The sequence below is a fragment of the Megascapheus bottae genome, chromosome 34 (genome assembly GCF_031878675.1).
Source record: "Megascapheus bottae isolate mThoBot1 chromosome 34, mThoBot2.hap1, whole genome shotgun sequence".
Taxonomy (NCBI): Eukaryota; Metazoa; Chordata; class Mammalia; order Rodentia; family Geomyidae; genus Megascapheus; species Megascapheus bottae.
Genome location: NC_143542.1, coordinates 2059792 through 2086032, shown reverse-complemented (window position 1 = coordinate 2086032; position 26241 = coordinate 2059792). Strand labels below are relative to the sequence as shown.

General features: G+C 37.1%; 1 protein-coding gene across 1 annotated transcript in view; it reads left to right on the top strand.

The window, feature by feature from the left end:
- Positions 1-26241, top strand: part of Auh (AU RNA binding methylglutaconyl-CoA hydratase) — a 105753-nt gene that overhangs the window by 14721 nt on the left and 64791 nt on the right. Inside the window, exons 2-4 of the mRNA XM_090324030.1 lie at positions 4077-4144; positions 4249-4336; positions 24998-25084. Of these exons, the coding sequence (XP_090180156.1) occupies positions 4077-4144; positions 4249-4336; positions 24998-25084 (243 nt within the window). The remainder of the gene's footprint in view (positions 1-4076; positions 4145-4248; positions 4337-24997; positions 25085-26241) is intronic.

Here is a 26241-nt window from a genome sequence, read left to right as displayed (position 1 = left end):
TTTTGCATGAGTAGTTTTTATCAGATTGCATTAAAGGTCTCATTTATTACTACTTTGTTATATATGTTATTTATAAAATAAGGCTGTTCCATATTGTCAAACTCTTTTCTTTATGAGTTGATGATCATATGATTTCAAGTCTTATTCCTTGATTCTCCCATGTGGTATATTACTTGATTTTTGTATGTTGAATTTCCCTTGCATTTCTGGTATAAACCATACCCAGTCCTGGTTGGATTTGTGCACTAGTGCAGGTTAAGCAGAACGGTTCTGAAAATGTAAAAACTGAAGTGCTTCAGAATCTGAAACTCCATGAGTGTGAACTTGAAGGAAGAAATAGAAAATTTCATGCCTTGTCTGACAAATGGCAGTCAATATATAGTGGCACTGAAAAATTTATAAAATTGCTGTAGCTTATGTATGTATGGTATATTTGAAACATAAGTGAATTTGTATTAAGCCTTGGGTCTCATTCTCAAGATATCTCCTTTGTATGTAAATATTCAAAAATATGAAAAAAGGTAAAATCTCTTCTGGTCTCAAGCTTTTCAGATAGGTATCCTCAATTCTCAATCATCACTGAGGAAGTTTACATCCATATCCTTAAGGAATAAATGTTGGTCTGTGTTTACTTAGAATATTGCATAGATAATGTGAGCTGCTCACATATAATTTAAACAAAAACCTGAATACAGTAAGAGGAATAATAGGGAGGTAATTTATAGTAAAATAGTCAATTTCAATATGTAAATTCCCAAATTGATGGAATTTACTATGGTAGAGGCCATTTTGATGTCATTTAATGGTTTAACAATGATGCTATTTAGCCTACATTATGATAGAACATTACTACTTATTTTATCAAAAATGTTTGTGCTAGAAAGAATGATAATAATTCAGTTCTTGTAAAATTTATATGTATCATACCATTTGGCCCTCAAACAGTCCTATATTGTTTGGAACTTGTAGCGTCTTAACAGAGGAAGAGACTAAGATGGAAGACGTAACTTGCCCACAGTCAAATAGTAAGTGGCAGTTTGGGATTTCATCATTCAGCAGTCAGACCTCAGTGTGCAACCCAAAGAGTTGATCTGAACCTGGATGCTTCAGAGCCTCTTCAGATTAACTTTCACCCCAAACCTTACTCTTTTGTGATCTTTGTTCCCTCCAGCCTTGCTCCCCTTGAAACATTGTTAATGGCTGGTGTGGTCTCATTAATAATCATCTTGGACCCAATTGCTGAAGACAGATACCACCTTCCAACTCTATCTTTAGTTGAGTCTCCACTAGCACATTTAAAATGTTTATCTCTTGAATCCTTTCACTTACCTTTCTTCCAATCACTACCAGTCTCAGCCAAGCTTTTTTTCTCCTGACTAGACTATACATGTCTTGAGTGCCTAACCTGTCTAGCTCAGTGTAGTTTTCTGATTTAGAAATGTTACCCCTTTGGCTTTACATGGGTGTTCATGCCAAAACTCCTTTCTCCTTTAGTGGTTGGTTACCCCATGTTCTTTTTTTTTTTTTTTTTTTTGGTTACCTCATGTTCTTAGGATGAAGACCAGACTTTTTGCAGGCAGTTTTCTGGTCTGTGCTGACTTTTCCACTCTTGTTGACTAGTCTTCTCATTCTGGATCATCCTTCTTTCTGCGGAATAAATGGGACCTTGTTGGTTTATGTTTTCTTCTGTGTTTCTTCTGCCTCCACTCCGTCTCCTTTCACCTCAGAAACCTGGTTGAGGAAGCTTTCCCTGACCTTCTTCCTTTACCCTAGGCCACATCAATTCTAGGCATAAGTTACTAGCGCGTTATTCGTTTTAGTCATTAATAATAGTTGTCTTTCTAAATGTTGTTTCCTTAAGTCATGAGCATTATTTGCATACTCAGTATGTTTGAATGACAAACATACTGCACTCTTCTGTTCATGAGGAACTAAAGCTTGAATAGTATATTGTAGTCATTCATGCTAGATCGCCACTTCTTAGTTGAAGGTACTTATTTCACCTGTGAATCTCAGTTCCTTATCTGTTGACTGAGTATAGAAATAGTGGCTATCTCTTGGGTTGTTGTGCGGATTATATAAGTTAATAATCTAAGGCACAGGATCACTGCTGGACTGAATTCAGTACTCAGCTTGTGGAAACTGTTGTTAGTTCCCAAGGCCATGAATGATGTTATCACAGATCTGTCATAGATACTTTTCTCATGCTTTTCCCCTACACTGAGTTTATCTAAAATTCTTACATATGCATCCTGCTGTGAGCCGGACATCATTGTACTTCCTTTTAAAAAAAAGTTCATATCAAGTACTGGTGGTGCAAGCTACTCAGGAGGCTGAGATCTGAAGATTGTGGTGTGAAGTTAGCCCAGGAAGGAAAATGAGACTATCTCCAGTTAACCATGTATGCACGTGCACATCAACACACGCAGACACACACACATACACACAGCGACAGAATGGAGCTGTGGCCTTACGCAAAAGCTCAGGGATAGCATACAAGCCCAGAGTTCAAGCCCTAAGACACACACACACACACACAAGTGGTGGGCACATTTTTTTGCACAGAGAATGATGTACACATTTTGTTTTCAGTTTGAGCCAGGTACTTTGGATATCCAGTTAAGAACTTTGAATTCAGACAGTTAAGAATAAATAGTTAAAGGGTTTTATGAAAGATATGAATTTAATTCTATACATAATTTTTTAAAAAGAAAATTGATATGAAGCTGGCGTGGTGGCTCACGCCTGTAATCCTGGCTATTCAGGAGGCTGAGATCTGAGGATCAGGGTTCAAAGCCAGCCTGGGCACAAAAGGACCTGAGACTCTTATCTCCAGTTAACTTCTAGAAGATGGGAAGTGGGGTTTGGCTTAAGGGTAAGGCAGTAGTCTTGAGCTGAAGAGCTCAGGGACAGTGCGCAGGCCCAGGGGTAGGGCAGTAGCATTGAGCTGAAGAGCTCAGAGACGGAGCCCAGGCTGAGTTCAAGCCCCATGACCCACAAAAAAAAAAAAGGAAATTGATACGACTGCTTCAATCAGAATGAAAGGCTAAAATGGTGTATCTAGTAAAGTAGAGGAGTTAGCACCTAGACAGGGTGGTAAGTGCCTGTCATCTCAGCACCCAGAATGTTGAGAAAGGAGCAACTTGAGTTTGAGGCCAGTCTGGGCTACATAGTGATATGTCAAAAAGAAAACAGAACACAAACAAAAATCAACTCAATAACAAACATTAGAGCAAAATTAGGAAGAACTGGATTTTGTGAAAGAGAAATGAGCTTTTTTGGGGGGGTGGGGGGTGTCATGGGGTTTGAACTCTGGGCCTGGGAGTTGTCCCTGAGCTCTTCAACTGTCCTACCCCTAGAGCCACTGACCCACTTCCCATTTCCTAGTAATTAATTGGAGATAAAGTCTCAAAGTGTTTTGTGCCTGGGCTGGCTTTGAACCTTGGTCCTCAGATCTCAGCCTCCTGAGTAGCTAGGATTTCAGGTGTGAGCCAGAGACTCCGGCTGAACTTTGTATTATGTAGATTGAGTTAGAATTGCTTGTAGGTCTTCTAAATTGAAGTGTCCTCAGGTCAGAAGTCAGGAGAGAATCTTAGATGTACTGAGAACTATATATCCTGTAACAATAAGAGAAAATGAGCGGTTCACAAGTGGTGTGTGACTTTAAAGTTATCCTCTATAGTATACTCTTGAAGTGAAAAAAAAATCCACACTTTTGAGTAGTATCCTTTAATTACGAGTTTTCACTAATAAGCATTTCCTTCTCTCAGGTTTGTCTGATTTAGTGATGTAAATGTCAGTAAAATGTTACAGTTACCTTGGTAGTGCTTAGGAAGAGCTAACGTGAATGGAAAGGCATCCAGTTCTTCACTTCATGTGAAATGAAAGTGATGAGCATGAAATACTAGTTTAATCTTAGGAATTTTAAAACCTATCATACTGGACAAGAAATATACATCTTGAAAACAATGCCACATAAGCAAGAAGTTGTTACTCATTAGGTAATATGGGCTGGAGTCTGTGTTCTCTGTTTAGTTCACTAATGTGTATGCTTTCTCCTCCTTTCTTTTAACTAGGAATTGTGGTTCTTGGAATAAACAGAGCTTATGGCAAAAATTCACTCAGTAAAAATCTTATAAAAATGGTAAGTATAAAGTTTTAGTGTTTGCTTCTAATATTAAGATATAATGTTAGTATCAATCTGAAAATGATTACTTTTTCTTCTCTCTTCTCCCTATTTTGGTTTAGTTATCAAAAGCTGTGGATGCTTTGAAGTCTGATAAGAAAGTTCGGACTATTATAATCAGAAGTGAAGTCCCAGGAATATTCTGTGCTGGTATGTGAATGAATTTTGTTATAAAGTTATCATTACCTATTGTTTCCTCAATAACTACCCCACTCTGTTAAAATGTTCTGTGGTTTGAACTCTTGTTACCATCAACTCTCCTTTGTCTATATTTTATTGTTTCATAAGGAAAACAATATGCATAGTCGGTAAACATGTGAAACTTCTGTAACATGTAGATTGTTTTGCAAGTTGAAAAATACTTTGCGCTATTAACATGTTTGTGGTAAATGAGTAATACTTATGAAACATTGTTTGGGAAGGAAAAATTAGGTCATCTACCACAGCATTCTGCTATCTATTTTTTGTTGCTTAAAAATAACATAATCTAGTGGCATTATCTATCCTACCACCATATTACATATAGGCATTTGCTTTGAAGATTGATGTTTACAGTAATACCCAATTGAGGTGGGTATGTGTCCATGGGGGTTTTCATAGTGGCCTTAGAATATGTAAGTGATAGCTAAGACATATGTTTTTGTTTGTGATGTCTTAGCCAGAGTTTATGATTAAGTTAATTTTCATTATTTCTTGGTATTTCTAAGTCGCAATGTTGACTGGAATTGTTACACATAGTTTTAAAAAAAAGATAGGTGATGAAAAAAAAGTGACATTGGTTCATAGGAGCTAAGATCTAGAAGATCAAGGTTCAGAGCCAGCCTGGATAGAAAAGTCCATGAGACAGTCTTCAGAAAACAACTTAGCCAAACATAGGACTGGAGGCATGGCTCAAAGCATGGCAGAGTGTTAGCTTAGCAAGTGTGAGACCCTGACTTCGAACCTCAGTATTGCCATAAAAAAGGTTGATAACATGTAGTGATTTTTCCAATAAGCAAATAAAGATAAATTTTGACTGGAGCATAAAAATACCTTTTCTAGTAAAATTATAAATGTGGTCAGCCAAGGGTACCACCTACAGTAAATACTGAACAAGTATTTACTAAATGCTTAGACAGTTAGGCCCGGAACAACTCTGAGAACATAAGGGAACATTTGTGGCCAAAGTACTTTTTTTTTTTTTTAAAGAGATATCTTCATTGTGGCTGTATTCTTTAGTGGATGAAACCTAAAACTTCAATTTCTGAGGCTTCAACTTTGAAACATTGTAGAATTTGTGATACTTAGGGGCATTCAGCGCAAATGAGTTTTAATTGCTTTCTTTAAATGTGATGTAACATTTGTAAAAGAATTAGCTTTTTACTCCAGTTATATAACCCAAGAATGGAGAATTACTCAAATTCTTGGCTTACGGTGTTAATTTTGTCAAAGGCAGTACTATCTGCTTAGGAAGGTTGTTGCCGACTTTGGTGTAGAGTTAGTATGGTACGCTATAGTTGACATTTGGTATTCCTGGGGGATTGGTTCTGGGTTTCTTCCGCTCCGTACCTTTCCCATGGATACTAAAATCCTTGGGTCCTTAGTCTCCTTACATAACATGATGTAGTGTTTGTGTGTAATCTACTCACATCTTCATATATGCTTTAAATCATCTTTAGATTATTTGTAATAACCAGTACAGTATAAATGCAGTTAAATTATGCTGTCTTGGGAACCCTGGCAAGAAAAAAGGTCTGCATGTATCTGGTACAAATGAAATTTCATTTTCCTCCAGGATTTTCTGCCTGTAGTTGGTTGATTCTGAGGATGTAGAATTCATGGCTGTAGAGGGATAACTGTCCAATAAATGATAGCTTTGCTTCCTTTATAAGGGTTTTGCATGTATTTCTGAATTCTTTTAGGCAGAATATATATCAACAGAATTAGGATTCTTATGACTGCTGTTTCAGTTTAACATGTCCATCAATGAGTACAGTGCATCTTTTTTTTTTTTTGGTGCCAGTCCTGGGCTTGGGCTCAGGGCATGAACACTGTCCTTGGGTTTTCTCAAGGCTGGAGCTCTACCACTTTGAGCCACAGCACTACTTCTGGCTTTTTTCTATGTATGTGGTACTGAGGAATTGAACCTGGGTCATTATGCATGCTAGGCAAGCACTCTACCACTGGGCCAAACTCCCAGCCCAGACAGTGCATCTTGATCAGAGTCATCTCCATCATTCTAGGATTCTTTAATTTTTTTTTTTTTTTGTAGGTCATGGGGCTTGAACTCTGGGCCTGGATGCTGTCCCTGAGTTGTTCAGCTCAAGGCTATCACCCTACCCTTTGAGCCACAGTCTCACTTCCCCTTTTCTAGTGATTAATTGGAGATAGGAGTCTCATGGTCTTTAATGCCCTAGCTGGGTTTGAACCACAATCCTCAGATCTCAGCCTCCTGACTAGCTAGGATTACAGGCGTGAGCCACTGTGCCTGACTCCAGTGTTTGATTTATAGAAAAACTAGAGCAAATCATAATAATTCAGTGTGTAACTTCTTCCAGATTTCTCTGAAGGGCTGTCTTTTCCTTACATGTATTTGAAGTAGAAAGTCTGGAAGACATCTTTTGTATTTGTAAAAGTGAAGTATAATTCCAGGTTAAAAAAATCTCTTCATCCAGTTCAAAGAATGTCTTATCATGAGGTAAGAAAAACGTATCATAGCCTGTACCAATATAAACATCTGATTTTTAATCAGTCCACACTTCTCAGCTATTAAAGAGTTCAGTATTTCATATAATAGAGTCTTTGATTTCTACTCTGAAGTAGGCTAGTCAAAAATAAAACCCTGAAAACCACTACAGCTATTTGATTGGTTATCCTTCTATACCTTACCCTCCAATGTCACAATTTTTTTCTCTTTCCTCTGTTTCCTCTATCTCTTTTTGTCTCATGTACACACATACATGGAAGGTAAAATAATTTTGCTATTTCAAAATATTTAAGATAGAATTTTAATAAGTATCTCTAATATTCTGGAAAAGCCTTTTGGTTAGGCTACACATTAATAGAAACGTGTAATCACTATTACCTTTTGGTTGTTATCCAATTATTCCCAGTAGCAGAATGCTTACTTTGCATTGTTTTTTATGATAATATTTTAAAGGAAATCTTAGGAGAAATTACAGAGATTATGTTTTTTTTTGAAATTCCTAAAATAGGCAATAAGCAGTTCTTGGTAATTGATTCATCTGTGTTGAACTCCAAATTGAGTGTTTAGTTGAATTATATCAGTGTGGGTTTTTTTTCCCCCCAAAAAGTAAAGGTCATCTTGCTTCTGCTTTTGAATTCTAGTAAATTGTGTTATGACTAAAGACTTCTCACTAAGATTGTCAACATCTGTTATTGAATATTTTGTGTATCATTCAGATGAATACAGATGTCATGACAGGAATAGATTTGTGGCAGTCTCTGACTAATCAAGTGATCTATTTAAGTTTGTTTCAGAATCTAGATTATTACATTTCCATATATGTTACTTCTGTGGAGAGAGAAATAAAAGGGGATTTTTTTTTGTTTTGTTATTTGTCTTTTTATTTTTATTTTTAAATTTTATTGTCAGGGGATGTATATAAGGTTCCAGTTACATTGGTCAGATAGTGAGTGTATTACTTCCTGAACATTGTTACCCCTTCCCATGTTATTCTCCCACTTTCACTTCCCCCACCCTCTCCCAAGTTGTAAAGTTCATTTCCAACATATCGTCTTGTGAATATTGCTGTTAATTTGGTTTACCCTTTGTCCTTTATCTCGTCATCTTACCCAATTTTACTTTATTTTTTCTTAGCATTTCAGCATGGATTCCTTTTGTTGTATATCATTTTAAATTTTTATTGTTATTATAAAGGTGAGGTACTAAGAGGGTACAGTTACATAAGTAAGGTAGAGTACATTTCTTTTTTGGACATTGTCACCCCTTCCCTTGCTTTCTCCAAGTTTTTCCCTTCCCTTACACATTATATAGTTCATTTTCAAGATAGTGTCTAGTGAATGCTACATTTGTTTACTTTTTGTCCCTCTACTTCTGTGCCTCCCAAAGACATATAACTGAACAAATGACAAAAAAGAAAAATGGAAACAACAGAGGAAAAAAAAAAAGCTCTTTTTTCCATTCCCGAAAGTTCATTTCAATAAATATTACTTTGTATGATCAAGGCAAATAGGCATTGGTATATAATTTTTAAGATTAAAATGTTTTGAGATATTAACTATAATGTAATTTACCAGCTTTAAGCATGTAATTAATGAGTTTTGGCAAATGTTTAAACTATGTTAGCAGTCATGATATGGAATATGTTCACTTAAACTATTTTTCTTGTGTTTATTCTTCATTAATCTCCTTCCCTTACTCTGTGACCCTCTTTTGCCTCTTGTAAATTTCTTCCCTCCTTCCTTTCTTTTAATTTTTTTATTTTGTCTCATTTTATTTCATTTTCAGTTTTCTTGAGAGATTAAGAAAGTGAGGAATTCTTTTCATAATTTCTGCTATCCATTTTTTAAAAAAAATTTCCTTAAAATACTGGTACAACCCTGTAAACATTCTTTGATCTCTTTTATGAGCTGGATTTGGTGTTATTACTGATAATTTTTTTCTTTTCCTTTTTGATTTTCTATTAGCTTGCTTTTTTTCCCTCTGTGTTTAATGTTTTCTTTAAAACTTCATATGTTAGAAACATAGGTGATTGATATGAAACCTTATTATTTTTTTTGACCTTTTATTACCATAATTAATTTAAGGTTAAGCTCTTCATTTGGGCATGCCATTAGCAGTGTCTTAGTGCTCAGCCCTGTCTCGGGACGAACTACTTGATTGGCTCTTTTTAACTTATTTCAGACTCCATTTCCATTTTCATAAAACCTATATAAATATTACATGAGGTTCTGTTGATACTATTTCCTTTCAACAAGTAGGAAAAATACTTTCATATAAAGCCCTGCTGACTCACCCTTTCTTCCATTCTTGTCTATGTATAGTTCTTTTCCTACAAGCAGCTCAAGTGATCTTAAAGAGCAAATGGCTCACTTCACTCTTCCATCTCAGATAGGTCTCTGAAGTGAAGTGTTTTAAAGTCAGAGTTGTGACCTCCAGAGTTGTTCATTTCTAAACCCTGGGTCCTGTGAGTCTAGGACTTTGCCTAACTTAGGGAACTGGCAGATGTAAGTTCCAGACTTTGAAGTGGGAGATTTTCCTTCGTTATCTAGGGGCCCAGTGAAAAATCATAGATCGGTGTAAGTTGGAGGCAGGAAGACTCTAAGAAGTCAAGATGAGAAGTTGAAGTGATGTGAGGAAGGGCCAGGAGCTAAGAAATGAGCATCCACCTTAACAAGCTGGAAGTAGCAAGGACATTCTTTTCACCCTGGTTCCTGCGTAGGATTGAGGGGCTGCTTGCCACTTTTAGACTTTTTTTTAGATTTCCAACCAGAACTAATAGGTACGACAGGCTGTACCTACTCTTCCAGCAGTGACTGGAAACTGACAGCTCCCAAGTATGTAAAGTATGTTCTGACCACACCACCTTGTGCCTGCTTTTCTGCTGTACTCCCTCTTGTTCACTGCAATCGGTCCATCAGACCCGCTTGCTTTCTCTAAGACAACACTTATTTTCCTGGAAGATTCTTTGCACTCTGTTTCTCTTGCTCAGAAAGACCTCACTCAAATGTCACTTCCATGGAGAACATGTCTTGGTCACTGAAGCCAAAGTGGTCCTCCCTTCCTTCCCCAGTTCTACCACATTTTCCTGCTTTGGCGCTTCATCTTAGAATTTTCCAATTTCTGAATTACTTTCTACTATATATTATCAACCTACTTACCCCCAGTTAAGCCTCCTTACTGGAATTAGGACAAGGGCCCGTTACCAGAACAGTGCTTGGCCCAAAGGGGTTACTTAGCAAATAGTTCATGAGAAGACTGTGAACAATTTTGAATGTTGAGGAAATAACCCTGGCATGATTAAACAAAGTAAGCTTTGCCTCAGGGCCTGTGTAGGTCATTTGTATGACTAAGAAATGACTTATTCTTAAGATACTGTCAGAGTTACATAGCAATTGTACATCGTATACCAGTAAATCCAACGACTTTCTTCCCCTCATGAGTTTGAAGCAAGGACCAATGTAGATGAAAACTTACTGTTAAAGTTGTTTGAAAATCCTCAGTCTCCTCTCTTCAGGTTGACCAGCTAGGTAGAGAGGAGGAAGGTTCAGATGCAGCAAGGGCCTTGAGGATTTTCCTTGTAGCAGTTCCCTCTTACTTGAGAAAGGCCAGTCAGTGGTGTGTGCATGCACGCACATATGTGATATGATTTGTCTCACTGACTGGATCAGGTTGGGTAGAACTCTGTCTGGAAAAGTAGTTAAACAGATTAGAAAAAGATAATCCACTTCTGGAAGTTGATCTTTAGCAGCAGAGTTTACTTTAATCTGTACTGGCATTTGTTAGCTTAGATTGGGTAAAGTTTTTCAGTTATGGGCCATGTATTTTAATCTTTTATATATTTCATAAATTTCTATAATATATATTCTTTTTTTGTTTGTTTGTTTCTGTTTTTGTTTGGTTTAAACTTAAGGCTTGGGCATTATCCCTTACCTCTTTTGCTCAAGGCTTAGTGTTCTACCACTTTGAGTTGTAGTGCCACTTATGCTTTTCTGGTGATTAATTGGAGATAGAGTCTCATGGAATTTCTGGTCAATGTTGGCTTTAAACCATGATCCTAACATCTTGTTTTTTTTCTTGTACAAGTGGTATTCTGTAACACTCTTTTTACTCTACTTTTTTGTGTGTGTGTGTGGGTTCTAGTCCTTAAACTCAGGTCCTGAGCACTGTCCTTGGGTTTTTCTCAAAGTTAGAGCTCTACCACTTGAGCCATGGCACCACTTCCAGCTTTTTTCTATGTGTATAGTACCAAGGAATCGAACCAAGGTCTTTGTGCATGCTAGGCAAGCTCTCTACCTCTAGACCAAACTCCTGGTCCTACTTTACTTTTACACTTTACCCTAGAAGTCATGTCATATTATTTCATAGAAATGTGATGATACCTGTGAATGTACAACAGTAGGGAGACTCATGATGACATATCACTAAGTTTGTGTAGATGAAATTGATCTGCTTATGGTAGAGAGGGGGAGATGATACCACTTTTAGTAGAGCTACCTTGAGGGAGCTGGAGGTGCCAGGGTACTGGACCGAGTGGAAGGTTTTGGTGTGGTTGGTAAAAGAATTTTTTTTTTTTTTAGTTCTCTTTGCTAGAGGCTTGACTAGAATCTTGTGCTAGAAAAGTCCTTTTCACCAAGTGGTGCATTGCTATAAAAATGTACTAGGTAACTTTATATTTTTAAATTTTTTTAACTTATTTGTAGGTCATGGGGCTTGAACTTGGCCTCTACTATCCTTGAACTCTTCAGTTCAAGGCTACTGCCCTTCCTTTGAGCCAAGCCCCGCTTCCCATTTTCTGGAGGTTAAATGGAGATAAGAGTCTCAGGTTCTTTTGTGCTCTGGCTAGCTTTGAACCTTGATCCTTAGATCTGTCTCCTGAGTGGCTAGGATGACAGGAGTGAGCCACCCTCCAGGCTCTCAGTAATTTTTTTTTAAGGATAAAACCTTTGTATTTAATTGGTGTCAGAGATGGTACATGTCCTGAGTAAGGTGAAAAGTACTTTAAGGACTGATTTGTTACCAGGATCTGATGCTCTAGAAATTATGAGGGTAGGGTAGTCATGTCAAGTGAGATTCAACTTCATTTGCTCATCTCCTCCAGACTTTGTATAGAATTTTCTTGTAACAATGAGGCAAATACTTAGGCTTCTCGTAATCAGGATCACATCTGTGGAGAACTGGTGTAGATTGTAGCAGAACCAATTTATCATTGTAAACCATCATGTAATAGATGATGGGCTCAATGTCATGTCATAGAAAGAAAATCATAAATTGATAAATTGCATGTCTCTTAAGAGATCTGATGGAGTTGTTCTGAGTTTTTTTGTATGCCAGCTCCCACCTCACCTCAGCAGTTCCTGGCCTCACCCCCTTGCAGGACTATTGACTGGAAGACAGAACTTCTTTTCCAATCCAGACTGGAGGTTGCGAGTTGACTTTAATTTGACCATCCTTTAACTTGATCATACTGGCTTATTTTTATGCATCCAAAAGTGAATTTTTTGTAATGCTAGGGGGAACAGTGAATATGGCTGCCTTCTCAACAGAGTCAAACTATATATATATTTTAAAAATTGCATTTCTATAATGCAGGTATAAGAAGAACCAGAAGTCATCTATGAGAAATGTAGTTGGAATCTTGAGTAAGATTTTATAAACCTGTGTGTTCCAAGTTCATGCGTGCCAGGTTCAGCAGTTCAAGTAATGTTTATGTGTATGTGTGCATATATATACACACAAATATGTATGCATATGTGTATTTTTAAGGTATCTGTGTGGGTTTGTACACATACATGCATATGACAGGAAATTATTATGTAACAAAAATATGGACTTGCTATTTTAAATTTGTGAAAATTATTAATCAGGTTATTTTTTCACTCCTTTTATTTTTCTTTAAATTATTTGTAAAATAATGTAAATATTGCATCACATATAGAGCTCTTTGGCTCTAGCTGAGCTTTTGCCTGCTGAGGTTTATGTGTGCCCCTGTGTGAACCATTACTTGCAGTGGTTGGTGGTGATAGTCCTTCTTTTCAAGTACATATGGAATATTTATGAAAATTAACCATCTGCTAGGTCATAAAACCTCTACTGATTTCAGAGGGCTGCTATTATTAGAGTACATTCTGTCTCTACATGCAAGTGAGGTAGAAGTCATTTAATAAAGGTAATTAGGAAAAGCCCCCTACATAGGGAAATTTAAGATTACTTGTAAATAATTTACAGCTCAGCAAAAGAAGCTTAATGGAAATTTGAAAATATTTCAAACCAGATGCTAACAGAAATGCTTTAAAAATTGTATATTTGCGTTTAAAAGCTGTCTAAAGTGTATATTTTAGGGAGGAAGAAAGTCTCACAGGGATAAACTAAGCATCAAGCTTCAGTGACAGAAATAGCTACAGGATAAACCCAAACAGAAGGAAGGAAATGAAGTGAGCATAAATTAATGGGAAATATATGTAGAATAGTTTGGAAAATAAAGCTTAGAGCTAATGTTCTGGAAAGTCAAATAGTCAAAACTTTTGGCAAGCTTCGTCAATGATGAGGGAACAAATACACAATAATCAGATTGAAAAGGGGAGTTGTTTTTGTCATGGTGGCTCGACCCTAGAATCCCAGCTGTTCAGGAGGTAGAGATAGGGAGGATCACCGTTCAAGGTTAGTTCACGAGAGCTCATTTCAGTCAATAAGATGGACATATTGTGTAGTTCCTGTTATCTCACATCCTTGGAAGGCACAAATAGGAAGGAAGGTTCAGGCAAGCCTGGGCTAAAATATGACCCTCCCTATCTGAAAAAACAGCAAAATCTGAAAGGGCTGAGGGCATAGATCAAGTAGAGTACCTGCCTAACATTTGCATAATTGCTCATTTAAAAGCTTACCACAACCCAAAAAGAAGGAGTGGTTGATGGCTTCAGATTTCACAAAGGCGGCAAGAGCAACTTAATTCCATTAAATTTAGGAACTTAAGAAGAATGAATACATTGCTGAGAAATAAAATAAGAAGTAGAAAATCTTAGTAATATTGGAACAGTATTCTATAGCTAAATCTCTTTTCATACAGAGAGCACCTGGTTATGATGCCTTTAAAGGAACATTTTACCTAGATACTCATGTAGCAGAAAAGTCTTGTCTTTTATACATTCTTTGAGAAAGTGGATAATGACCCTTTCCGGTTCAGCTGATGAGACTAGTGGTACAGCTACCCATGTGTAGTATAGGAAAAGACAACAGTGAGCTCGTTTGCTGACCTTTGATGGTGATGTCCCCGAACACAAAGGGAATCCATTTAGTGCTGTGGATAGCTGAAGATACAGATTCCTTTGTGTAGAAACACTGACCAAAGTGTTTGATTGGGTTGGGGCATGGTTCAGTTTGTGGAGTACTTTCTTAGCAAGGACAAGGCCCTGAGTTCAAGTCCCAGTACCAGAATAAAAATCCGAAACCCAAAAGACAAAGGTGCTTGAATTGATACCATGTGTATGAAAACAAATGATTTAGAAGCCATAGGTTTACTTGGCTGTACAAACTTTGGTTCATTTCATTTTTTTATTACTAGGGAAAACACAACTTTTCATCTACTAGATTGATCTAGTTCGTTAAGTACATTAGGGTTGAAGAGAAATAGAGCCAGTAGGATATATAAAAAGTTAAAAAAAATTTTAATGAGGAACTGGCTTATTATAATTGTTGAGAAATTCCACAGGGTACATCTGCATGCTGGAAACCCAGGAAGGCAGTGGTCCAAGTCAAAAGACTCAAGAGCCAGGGAGGCCATTGATGTAATCCCAGTGTGAGGCTAGGAAAGGATGAAATGAGGTGTTCCAGTTGGAACAGTGAGACAAAAACGGTGAATTGAGGCCCTCAGTGGATTGGATGGTGCTAGTCCAGAGTGAGAAGGCAGTCTGTTCAGTGCAGGGAGGAGATGCCACTCTAATCTAGGCCCCCTGTGGCTTAATCTAGTTAACACATAAATTACTATCAATCACAGTTCAGTATGCAAGTGCCACTTGCTGCACATAAGGTCATGGGAAACACACATGATCTGTGGATCATCACTTACATTTCACCTGTCTTGGCAAGTAGTCTTTGAAGGAAATGCCTTAAAACAATGATTTCCCCCAGATGGGATGGATGTGTTCAGTGACTCAGGAGAGATGAAGATAATTTTAAAGGAATTTATATGGCATACTGTTGAGGTTTATCGGTAGACTATAGTGTTTCAGCACGTTCATTTTATAGTTGCTCGTTTTCCAGCCTAGAGAGCCAATCCCGATCTTTGCTTCATTGATCCAAGGAGAAGGGCAGGTGTTTTAGTTGCCAGTGGAGACTTTGAAAGACATGAATGTTGAACATGTAAACAGGGAATCCTTATTCTGGTAGTTTCCAATTCTTTGCTTTCAACATAGAGTGTTAAGTAGAGTTGTTAGGGTTAATTGCTAAGTGTCTCTCCATCACTATGTGATTTGAGCAGTTAGTTGAAAAAGAGTGACAGTGTTGTAGGAAAATGAGTCTATGAAAAATTTCTCAGCATTAAGTCAGATGTACAATAAATCCTGTCTTGTTTTGGAAATAAATACCTTTCATTCATGGATATATGAAGTAATGGAAAAATAGGAGATGGTCTTGAATTGAGACACATTTTTTAATAAAAGTTTACTTTTAGTATTAAATAGGTAACAGATTTGCAATCTGTTTCTGCTTTCGTCTGCTCTGTGCTGACTTGAAATGAAAATTCAATCTGGAAAAAAGCTACTACTTCTTAGTTACAGGGATTTTTATTTTATTTTATTTTACCAGTACTTGGACTTAAACTCAGGACTTGAGCACTGTCCTTGGGCTTTCTCAAGGCTAGCACTCTACTACTTGAGCCACAGCACCAACTTTGGCTTTTTCTATGTGTGTGGTACTGAGGAATCGAATTCAGGGTTTGGTGCATTCAAGGCGAGCACTCTATCACTAGGCCACACTCCTAGCCCCATTTACAGGGAATTTAATAAGATGAATCAATTTACATATAAACTTGTTTACAAAGAAATGTAACAAGATTATCAGTAAAAGGCTTTAAAGCATAATCACCAATGATATCAGTGAATAAAAGTTATAGGAAAGTTACAGTTTGAATATAGTTTTCCAGAAATCACCTTGAAATGTGATTGTGATTGGACTGAAGTTGGAAAGTTAGGCCCTCAGGGGATCCATTGTGAGAGATTAATGTCTTTCTTAGTGTCCTGGGTTCATTCTCAAAGGCCTGCAGGAGCGGATTGAAGACTACTTCTTGCTGTTAAGCAGTGCTCTGCTCTTGGTGAAATAAGGGTACTGGATCTAACTGGCTCCATCTTGGTGGATGAAGATGAAGTCCTACCCCCAAGTGATAGGCATGGCACAATTCCTAGAGGCAGGGCCAGGGATTTGGACAATAGGTTACTGGACCTTCTAGACCTAGACCAGGAACTCAAGAGACTCTCTGAACTATTGAGCTTCCTGTGACCCTGCCTCCTGACCATGACCTACTTAGGCATCAACCAGCTCAGCTGCCGTTTTGTGCCATGCCTCCTATATCCTGAGTCTCCTTAGGTTACCATGCTTCCCTGTTCAGTTCTTCATTAGCATTGCTCTGGTTTGTTGAGATTGTTTTTCTCCTTTCTTTGCTTTACTACCTTCATGGCTCAATTTTCTAACAGTATTTAGTGTATTTGAGGCTGCAAGTTTTGGGGGGACATATGTCTGCCTGCATTTGTTGGCCTTGGACCTCTAAAAATATAGCTTCTCTATATATCTTGCAGTTGAAGTCCTGATTTCTCAGTTTTACTCTTGCCTTTCCACTTCTGTAACCCTGTTATTCCCTAGATAGAGATAATTGATATTTGCCTACTTGTATTGGGTATCAAGAGAGATCCACTGTAATTCTTATTTTTTTCCCGTATGATTCTGTCAGGTTTTGCTTTCTGTGTTCTAGGGCTGTCTTGCTGAAGGTATCGTCAATTTCGTATGACTTTTTAAGTAGATCATCTTATTACCCTCTAGTGACTCCGTAGCGTGAGTTATGTTTCTCATTTTTGATCTCTTGTTTGTCAAACATCTAAGTTCTCAAGTTTCCTTTCGATTTTGCTGTCTTTTCACATGGCCCTTTCACAATAGCCATTTAGTTCCCATTTTATTTGTTACAACTCTTTTTTTTTTTTTTTGTCAATCATCGGGCTTAAACTCTGGGCTTAAACTATTGACAGTTGATCTGATGAGAGGACTACTAACTGATTAGCAAGGGGAGAGCATAAACAGTATGCAGATAGGAGAGATAAAGGGTTTACAGGCTTGGCAAACGGAGTGGGTTGCTGTGGTATTTTGTCATGATGTTTAAAAGGATTGAAGTTTAAAATATTTTTTCCTGAAATTTCCTATTTAATATTTTTAGGTTGATGTTTCAGATAACAAACTGGAAAGTGAGACTGTAGATTAAGAAGTACTACTATTTCTCCCCCCCCCCTAAGAATTAAAGATGTCTTCTGTTTTCTGTTTAGATGCCACCTGTCAGACTTACAACTTGTTTTAGATATCTGTGCATCTCTTTGCCACTTTGAGTGTGTGTGTTCGATTTCAATATGGTACTTACCCTGTTTTTATTTAACCTTCAGATGTCCCGTGTTTATAGGTCTCCTTGGCAAGCTCTAAATTATTAAATTTTTCTTCCATTTTTATGAACCTGTTTAGAAACTGAGATTTGCCAGACATACTTGCATTATTGTTCAGTGGGCTGTCTTATCATGTGTGGGGAGTGGGTATTAAGTGCTTTTATTGTCACCTTGCTATGTAATAAATCTTTTGAACTTATTTCTGCGGTCCAGTAGTGTTCATCAACCCTAGTCTTGTAACCACGGTTCTGCTCTCTGTTTCTATGAGATCAGCTTTTCCAACTTTCAGATGAGTGAGATTATATTGCATTTTCCCTTCTGTGTATGCCTTTTTACTCAGTATAATGTGGTGTTCAGTGTTCATACATGTCATGAGTGACAGGATATCCTTTTTAAAGTTGAATGGAGTGTGTGTGTGTGTGTGTGTGTGTGTGTGTGTGTGTGTGTACAGTTTCTTTATCCATTTATCAGTTCATACTCACTTAGGTTGGTTCTGTATCTTGACTATTATGAATAATGCTATAATGCATGTGGGAGGCAAATTTCTTTTTGATGTATTGATTTTTTTTCTTTTTGAATAGTAGTCTTCCTTTATTATGCAGAGTATATTTCATAACCTTCTGTAGATATTTGAACTTTATGTAGGTACTCTAGTTGCGATCTCATATGTCCCCCAAGATCCATGTGTTAAAGGCTTGATTCCTAAAATATTGCTGTTTGGAGTTACTGGGTCTTTTAAAGGTCGGTAAAGTCCTTGGGGCATGTTCCTCAAGGGAATTGTAAGACCACTTCCTTCTTTTCCTTGACTTTCAGCTTATGAGATGAGTTGATTTTGCTCTGCTGCATGCTTCTGCTACCTCCTCCTAGGCCCAGTGAAAGTTCTAAAACAGTGACTCAGAATAAATTATTTCTTTTGATAAACTGATTATTTGTTATATAGACAAACAGTTCTGAGGCAGCCTGCATAGCTTCATGTGGGTTCCTTTTTACACTACTACTGTGAATTGAACATTGCAGTGAAATTGTCACATAAAGCAAGTGATTTGGGGTTTCTACTGCATATAAAAATGTTATACTGAAGCATAAGTTAGTAAATGTGTGGACTTTTCTGTTTAATATTTTAGATTGAGGATTCAGATAACAGAGTGGAAAATGAGACTATAGATGAACAAGTGCTACTGTATTGCCCCTTCCCCCTCTCAAGGATTAAAGGCGGAGAAGTCACCTGTCATACTTATAACTTGTTTTAGCTATCTGTGCATCTTTTTTCTTTGGCAATACTTTAGCGTTTAAAAAAAATGCTAGTGGCCGCCTGAGCTTTTAGCAAGTTGTAGGTTGTAATTTGTTTGCCAGTGGAGAGTCTTGTCTGAATATTGCTGGCTGCTGACTTATCAAGGTGGTGGCTGCTGAAGGGTGTGTTTCTTGCAGGAAGACATCCCTGAAGTATGCCATGTTGATTAGCTTTCCTTTCATAAAGATTTCTCTGTAGCATTTTTCTCTGCCTTGTTGTTTGAGTGTATTTTGCCCATAGTAGAATTTCTTTCCAAATTGGGTTTATCCTCAAACCCTACTTCTGCTTTATCCAGTAAGTTTATGTCATGCTGAATTTTTTTGTTGTCATTTCAACCATGTCACAATATCTTTGCCAAGAGTAGATTCCATCTCAAAGAACCATTCTCTTTTCTCATCCATAGGAATCAACTCCTCTGTTATCATGTGATTACAATTCAGTCACATTTTCTGGCTCTGTTTTGAATTCTACCTCTCATTCTCCCATATATACATTACTTTCTTCCCTAAAATTTTACCTCCCTAAAGTCTTTAACCCCTCAGAATCATCCATAAAGGTTGCAATGAACTTCTTCCAGACTCCTGATCATGTTGGTTTTTCAGCCTTTTCTTGTGAGTCACAAATGTACTTAGTAGCATTTAGAATGGAGGATGCTTTCCAGAAAGTGTTTAATTATCATTTTCCAGATTCATAAGAGGAGTTACTAATCAATGGCACCTGTGGTCTTACAACATGCATTCATTTATTTAATTTGTTTGTTGATAATATTTTTGTTATCTTTAGTTGTACAAAGGAGCTACCACTCGGCAAAGCAGTTTATGAATACAACTCATCTTGATCATGTTGTCCTTTTCAGCATTCTCACCCACCCTCCCCATTCTACCCCCTCCCCTTAGTTTTCTTAAATTTTTAGGGTATGTATTCAATTTTTTTTTTGCTATTTTACAAAGCAGTTGATGTATGCAATGAATCTTAATCTGTGTCATTCCTTCAACATTTTCACTTCCTTTGCCCACTCCTTCCCTTACTTTTCTTAGTTTTATGGTATATAAAATGAATTTGGCTACATTCTCTTTTTCCCCTTTGTTTTTCTACTCATTTCTCCTTGACCCCCTGACATGTATTACTTAAATGAGATACCTCAGAAGTTAAAAGTCTCTTTCATCCTTAGACTACAGAATAGACAGGTTGTATGTATTCTTCATCAGAACTCTTAGAAGACCAGTACCCTGTTGATAGGCAGTGATACTTTGACAGGAATTGTTTTCTGACAAGTAGTTCTCAACAGTGGATTTGAAAAAGTACACCATGTTACAAACAGTTGTGCTATCATCAGTTTTGTGCAGTTGTGTACAGGCTTTATTTCATTTACAGCATGTACAGAGCAGATTTGGTATAATTCTTGAGAGCTCCATGATTTTCTAGAATAGATCATTAGTAGTTGGGTTTTTGTTGTTGTTGTTGGTTCTGGGGCTTAGACTTGGGGCCTGGGCTCTGTCTTTGAGCTCTTTTAATCAAGATTAGAACTCTACCACTTTGAGCTACAGCACCACTTCCAGTTCCTTGGAGGTTAATTGGAGATGAGAGTCTTACAGATTTTTCTGCCTGGGCTGGCTGTGAACCATGATTCTAAGATCTCAGCATCCTGAGATATACACCTGTAGTTGGGACTACGGGTGTGAGCCACCAGCACCTGGCTAGGATCATTGGTTTTACTTAAAAGTCACCTCTGTACTAGCTTCCTACTGAGTCAAGCTTGTCCTTGGAAGCTTTGAAGCCAGGCATTTTCTTTTTTTTCTAGCTTTGAAAAAAAAACAAACCCTGACAGTTTCTTGTTCCATCTAAATTTGAATATCAATAGACACCTTCCTTGATGCTCCTAGCTAGATTTCCTGGGTAACTTGCTGCAGCTTTTGTATTAATTCTTACTGCTTTCCCTGCACTTTGATGTGACATCTTCTTTCCTATTCTCATCATGAATTTTTTTTTTTTTTTTGTCTAGTAGTGTTTGAACTCAGAACCTTATGCTTGCTCAACCTTCTTGCTTGGCTAGTGTTCTACCTACCACTCGAGTCACATTTCTACTCTGCTTTTTGCGGTTATTTTGAACTTAAGAGTATTAGACTTTCCTGACCCAGCTGGCTTTCACTGCAATCCTTTGGGTCTCAGCTTCCTGTATAAACTAGGATTATAGGTGTGAGTCACAGGCTCCTGGCAAAAATAACTTTTTGTCCCCTTCATTTAGTACTAGGAGTTGAATATCAGACTTTAAGCTGGCTAGGCAGGCAAGGCATGCCTTCAGCTGCTCTCTTTTTAAATGTGTTTTTAAAAAGTTTTTTTCATTAGTACATATTAGTGGTACAAGGGCTCTCATTGTGACATTTTCGTATATGCTTACAAAGTTGCTTGACCAAACTTACTACCAGCTGTCACTCTCATCATTCCTCCCTGCTTCTTAACCATTTCAGCAGGTTTCATTGTTCTATTTTCATACATAAATTTAAAGTCCTTGGGTCACATTCACACTCATTTATCTTCTCTGTTCACCCTTTTCCTTCCCTCTGGTACGCACACCCAAACAGGACCTGTCTTTACATTCCTGTCATTCTTTTGTTTTAATGTATGTAATTTATTACCTTTTTCACAGTACAGATATTTCACAAACTTTGCAGCTACTCTATTCTGTAAACACTCCATATCTCAGTTTAAGATTGTGCATGTTTTAAGTCCTTCAATCAAGATTTAAGTCTTCCACTTGCATATGGAATCAAGAACCTTTTTTTTAAAATTGTATTTTATTGTTGGGATAATATATAGAGGGGTTACAGTTACATTTGTCAGGTAGTAAGTAGATTACTTCTCTAACCTTGATACCCCTTCTTGTGTTTTTGTCCCCCTTTTCTCTTAAAGTTGTTTATATTTTATCATTCAGCCCGAAATGCAGTTAATCACAGGGGAAGCTCTAAGAAAACAAAACAAAACACGTACAGCAGACTTGAAACTTCATAATATTAAGTGCATTTGAAGAAGGCCATTTGATCTAAAAGTAAAACAACCTCCCATCTGTAGTCCTTTGATAAACTGTTATCAGTTTTACTTTCAGAGATTTATTTTTCCAACATGGAAAAATACCATTTTACATCTCTTAAAGTTACTTTGTGTTTGTTTGTTGTGTGGAAGTATGAAAAAATGCTTTTATAAACAAGACTTTTTTTTTGATAAGCTCATACTGGCTTACTAGTCCATTATAGCTTGTAAGTCCATAGTGGCCCTAACAAAATATTATATTTGCATCACTTTCAACAGTGCAGAAATCAGTTGGTAGAAATGACTGCTAACGGTCCCATCTTTGAATTATTTTTCACTAATGCTTGGCTTGATGAATTGATTATATAATCACTTAAATAAGTAGCATGCCATTCATTTCTTAGGTGTGTATTGTTTAAAGCACTGTCCCCATGGTAATTCACACATGCCTACATTGTATTTAAAATCAGATTAAACCTGTTTCCCTCTTTCTTCATCCCTCCTGTCACCCTATTATTAAACAACTTTCTCTGAGTTTTCTTATGCTGTTTATACATAGATGCGGTATAGTTCAATATTATTTACATTCCAACATTCTCTTTTCCTTCCCGATCCCTTCAAATAGTCATACAGTTACAGTTTTGTTCTTTGTGTTATGTTACATAGTCATGCAGGTGTGCAACAGTCTTTTAGGTGTAGTTTCTACATAGGGAAATCATAAATCATTGGACCTTGCTCTTCTGAATCAGGCTTTGTTTAGCTTGATGACCTCCATTCCTGCTGATAAGACTTTTTGATATGGGTTTCCATAAGCACTCAGTTGTAAAAAAGCAATATCTGTGAAGTATGAGAGTGAACTCAGTAAAATGACCTTTTTCTATTTGTTTTTGCTATAGATTGTAGTTTTCACTGTAGATCGCAGGATATGAATCTTATTATATCAAAATTATTTCTAAATTGTATCTAAATAATGATTCTTATTATATCTAGAACTTTTGTATTTTTTTTTCTTAAAGAGAAGAACTTCATGACTTTTTTTTTTTTTCCTGTAGCGTATCTGATTTGCCAGCATCATTACTCTTGGGCTGTCTGGTCATTATAAGGTAAAATAAGGGCTAAGCACTGCAGCACCATGGAAGGCTGATAACTGCTCACTAGCAGGGTGGGGAGCTTCTGGCCCTGCCAAGGCAACTGCACGTGGGACTCAAAATTCAATAAACCTAAGCCCTTGAATGGTTTTGTAAAGAGCTGATTGGCATTTGGCCAAAAGGAAAGGTTCCCTGTCCCTGGTTGTGAACACAGCATGGATAATCTAGGCAAACGGACAATGTATTACTTGGAATGAGAGGGATAGGGCAGCATGAAGTTTCATTGCACAGGTCAGAATAGCATATAATTAAAAATCAGTTTATTTATAGTTTCCATTTGGATTACAGGTGTGAGCTAGTGGTGCCCAGCTCATTTACTTTGTTTTTTTTTTTTACCTCAGTGGTACTTGGGTTTAAACTTGGTGCCTCCCATTTTGGAGGTGGGTGCCTTCAATCCTCATTCATCTTTCGAATTGTCACCCTTCTTAACTGGTGTGAGATGTCTTGTTCTAGTTTACTGATGGTTAATGATATTGAACACTGTTTCTTAGATACTTGTTGGCCATGTATTCTTTTGAGAAACTGCTATTCAAGTGATCATTTGCCTATTTTTTTTTTTTTTTTTTTTTTGCCAGTCCTGGGCTTGAGCTCAGGGCCTGAGCACTGTCCTTGGACTTTCTCAAGGCTAGAGCTCTACCACTTGAGCCTCAGCACCACTTCCAGATTTTTTCTGAGTATGTGGTACCGAGGAATGAAACCTGGGTCTTCATGCAAGGCAAACGCTCTACCACTAGGCCAAATTCCTGGCCCCATTTGCCTATTTTTTAATCAGACTATTTTCTTTCTAATGAATTGCGTAAAGTCTTTTTGTATTGTGGATATAAATGCCTGTCAGAGGAATAGCTGACAAATAATTTTCTTCCATTCTACAGGCTGTCCCTTTGCTGTGCAGAAGCCCATTAATTTGATGCAATCCGTTTTATATATTTTTGAATAAAGTGTTTTAAAATTTTATGTAAGTCGTTGTTATTCGGTTTGAATTTCTGTAATTATACTGCTTCCTCCGTTGACTTAATCTGTATTTATATTGTTAATTCTTTTGTTTGTGTGTTGTGCAGGTGGTACTGTCATATAAATTGGTCATAAATTTGTTAATTTTCTTGATGAATATTTAGGTTATTTTCAATGATTATTTTATATATGTAGCACAGAATGTGATTGTACATATTTTTGGTTACTTGAAATTTTCTATGATATGTACTCATAAGAACTGGTGAATTATACTATATAAACTTTGTCAGGTCTGTTTGACATTCCCCCCCTCACCCCCTAGAAAATACATGAGCTGGAAATACATCTCCCAGCCTTAGCCATGCTTGATATTATGCACAGTTACTATTCATTTATAATGAACTACTTAGAGTGTAAATAGCTATGCATATGCCTTGTCAACTATAATTTTGCTTTGTTGTTTGTTTAAATGGGGACTAGTTTTCAAATCTTTAGTTTTATTGAAATAGTGTCTTTGTTGAGCTTAGAGTTAATGATTGCTTAGGGAAGCCTGTAAAAGTTCTCTGTTCAAAAGTTAGGATTATTTCATAAAGCCATAAATATGAAGTTGTCCCTTGGTTCATAATTTAAAGCCAGTGCTTGTGAAATACTATTTGTAGTCACCAAGGTGGGCATCACCAAGTCAGAGCGGCTCCATACCCCTGATGCGTGACTTGCACTTTCTTTCACAGGCTTGGCCTTAGTGCTGATGAGGCCATTGTATGCGATGGGGATAGAACTGTCTGTAAATGTTAGAAACAGTTTCATAGTTTCAGCTTCTAGTAGTAAGCATTGTCTCTCCCGTGAGTGTGAAGGGTTCCTGAGACCAGAAAGCTTGAGAAGCAGTGAGGTAAAGACATTGTGGATGAATGAATTAGCTAATATTCTTGCTGATGGTCAACTTGAATAATACATTTTCCTTTATAGGGGAATTGTATTGACTCTCAGGCTACATATTATCCTTAAGTAAATGTTTTGTTCTTTGCCTTATGATTTTGTTTGTAACTAAATTGTATTTGTAAATGAAATATTTTGCAGGTGCTGACCTTAAAGAACGTGCCAAAATGCATTCCAGTGAGGTTGGTCCTTTTGTCTCCAAAATTAGAGCAGTGATTAATGATATTGGTAAGCATAATGATGTTATCCTTTCAACATGTTGAGATGCTCTTTAATGTTTGATTTTAAAAGTTCAATATTCTTTATATACTGTAAGTTTTAGTCAGATACCTTCATAATCAAAAAATAGTGATCTGAAAGAGCTGATTGCCATAGCATAGCACTTAATATATTTAATTTGAAAAATCACATGAAATACTTTCACTACAGATGCCTCCCAATATGATGGGATGGCATATAAAAAATACTGCAAGTGGCACAAACTTTTGTTCTAAACTGTATCTCTAAAGTAACTGCATATACACATTTATGGATTTTGTGATCTTTTGGTTTCTTACATAAATATCAGTTTGTTTTATTGTATCAGAAAAATCCAAGAGATTCTTATCTCTACTTAAAACTTACAAACAAAAACTCTTAACTGGAGAGCAAGAGATATGCCATATATGTGAAGGGGTAACCATGTTCAAGAAGTAATGTACTCACCACCTTAAAACCAAGAACCTACCAGCCTAATAGTGAATGTCAAAAGGGCTGAAAATGTCTTATTAAAAGAATCTGCCTAGCAAGTACTCAACCCTGAGAGAAAAAATTCTGTATGAAAAAATTGATGCAAATTTTATGAGCTAAACCTCTTTTCAGGAAGCACTTATTTTGTTAACATGTTTTATAATTGGGATACATTTGAAGTTTAGATATGCACACATCAGACTTTTTTTTTCTTTGTCACTCCTGGGCCTTGAACTCTGGGCCTGGACACAGTCCCTTAGCTCTTCAGCTTAAGGTTACTGCCCTACCCCTTGAGCCACAACACCACTTCTGGTTTTCTGGTGTTAATTGGAGATAAGAGTCTCTCAGTACCCCCTTGCTCCTAGACTGTACGTGGTAGTAAATCACTGCCCTTAGCTAGATTTGGGGTTAGATGTGCTCTCCTACCCAAGTGTGGAGATGTCAGGTAGGCTACTAGGTTAAACAGCTCAGACCTGGGAGAGGTCAATTTGAAAGTCATCAGAACACTGACTTCCATGTGAAATCATAACACTGGGAGAGACACATAGGGAGAATGAGGAAGACTAATCTACCTAGGAGTTAGGAAGAACACTATTGTAAAAGCTCAGTGGAGAAAGTGTTTCAAGGAACATTTGAGCAGATGCTGCTGACAGGCC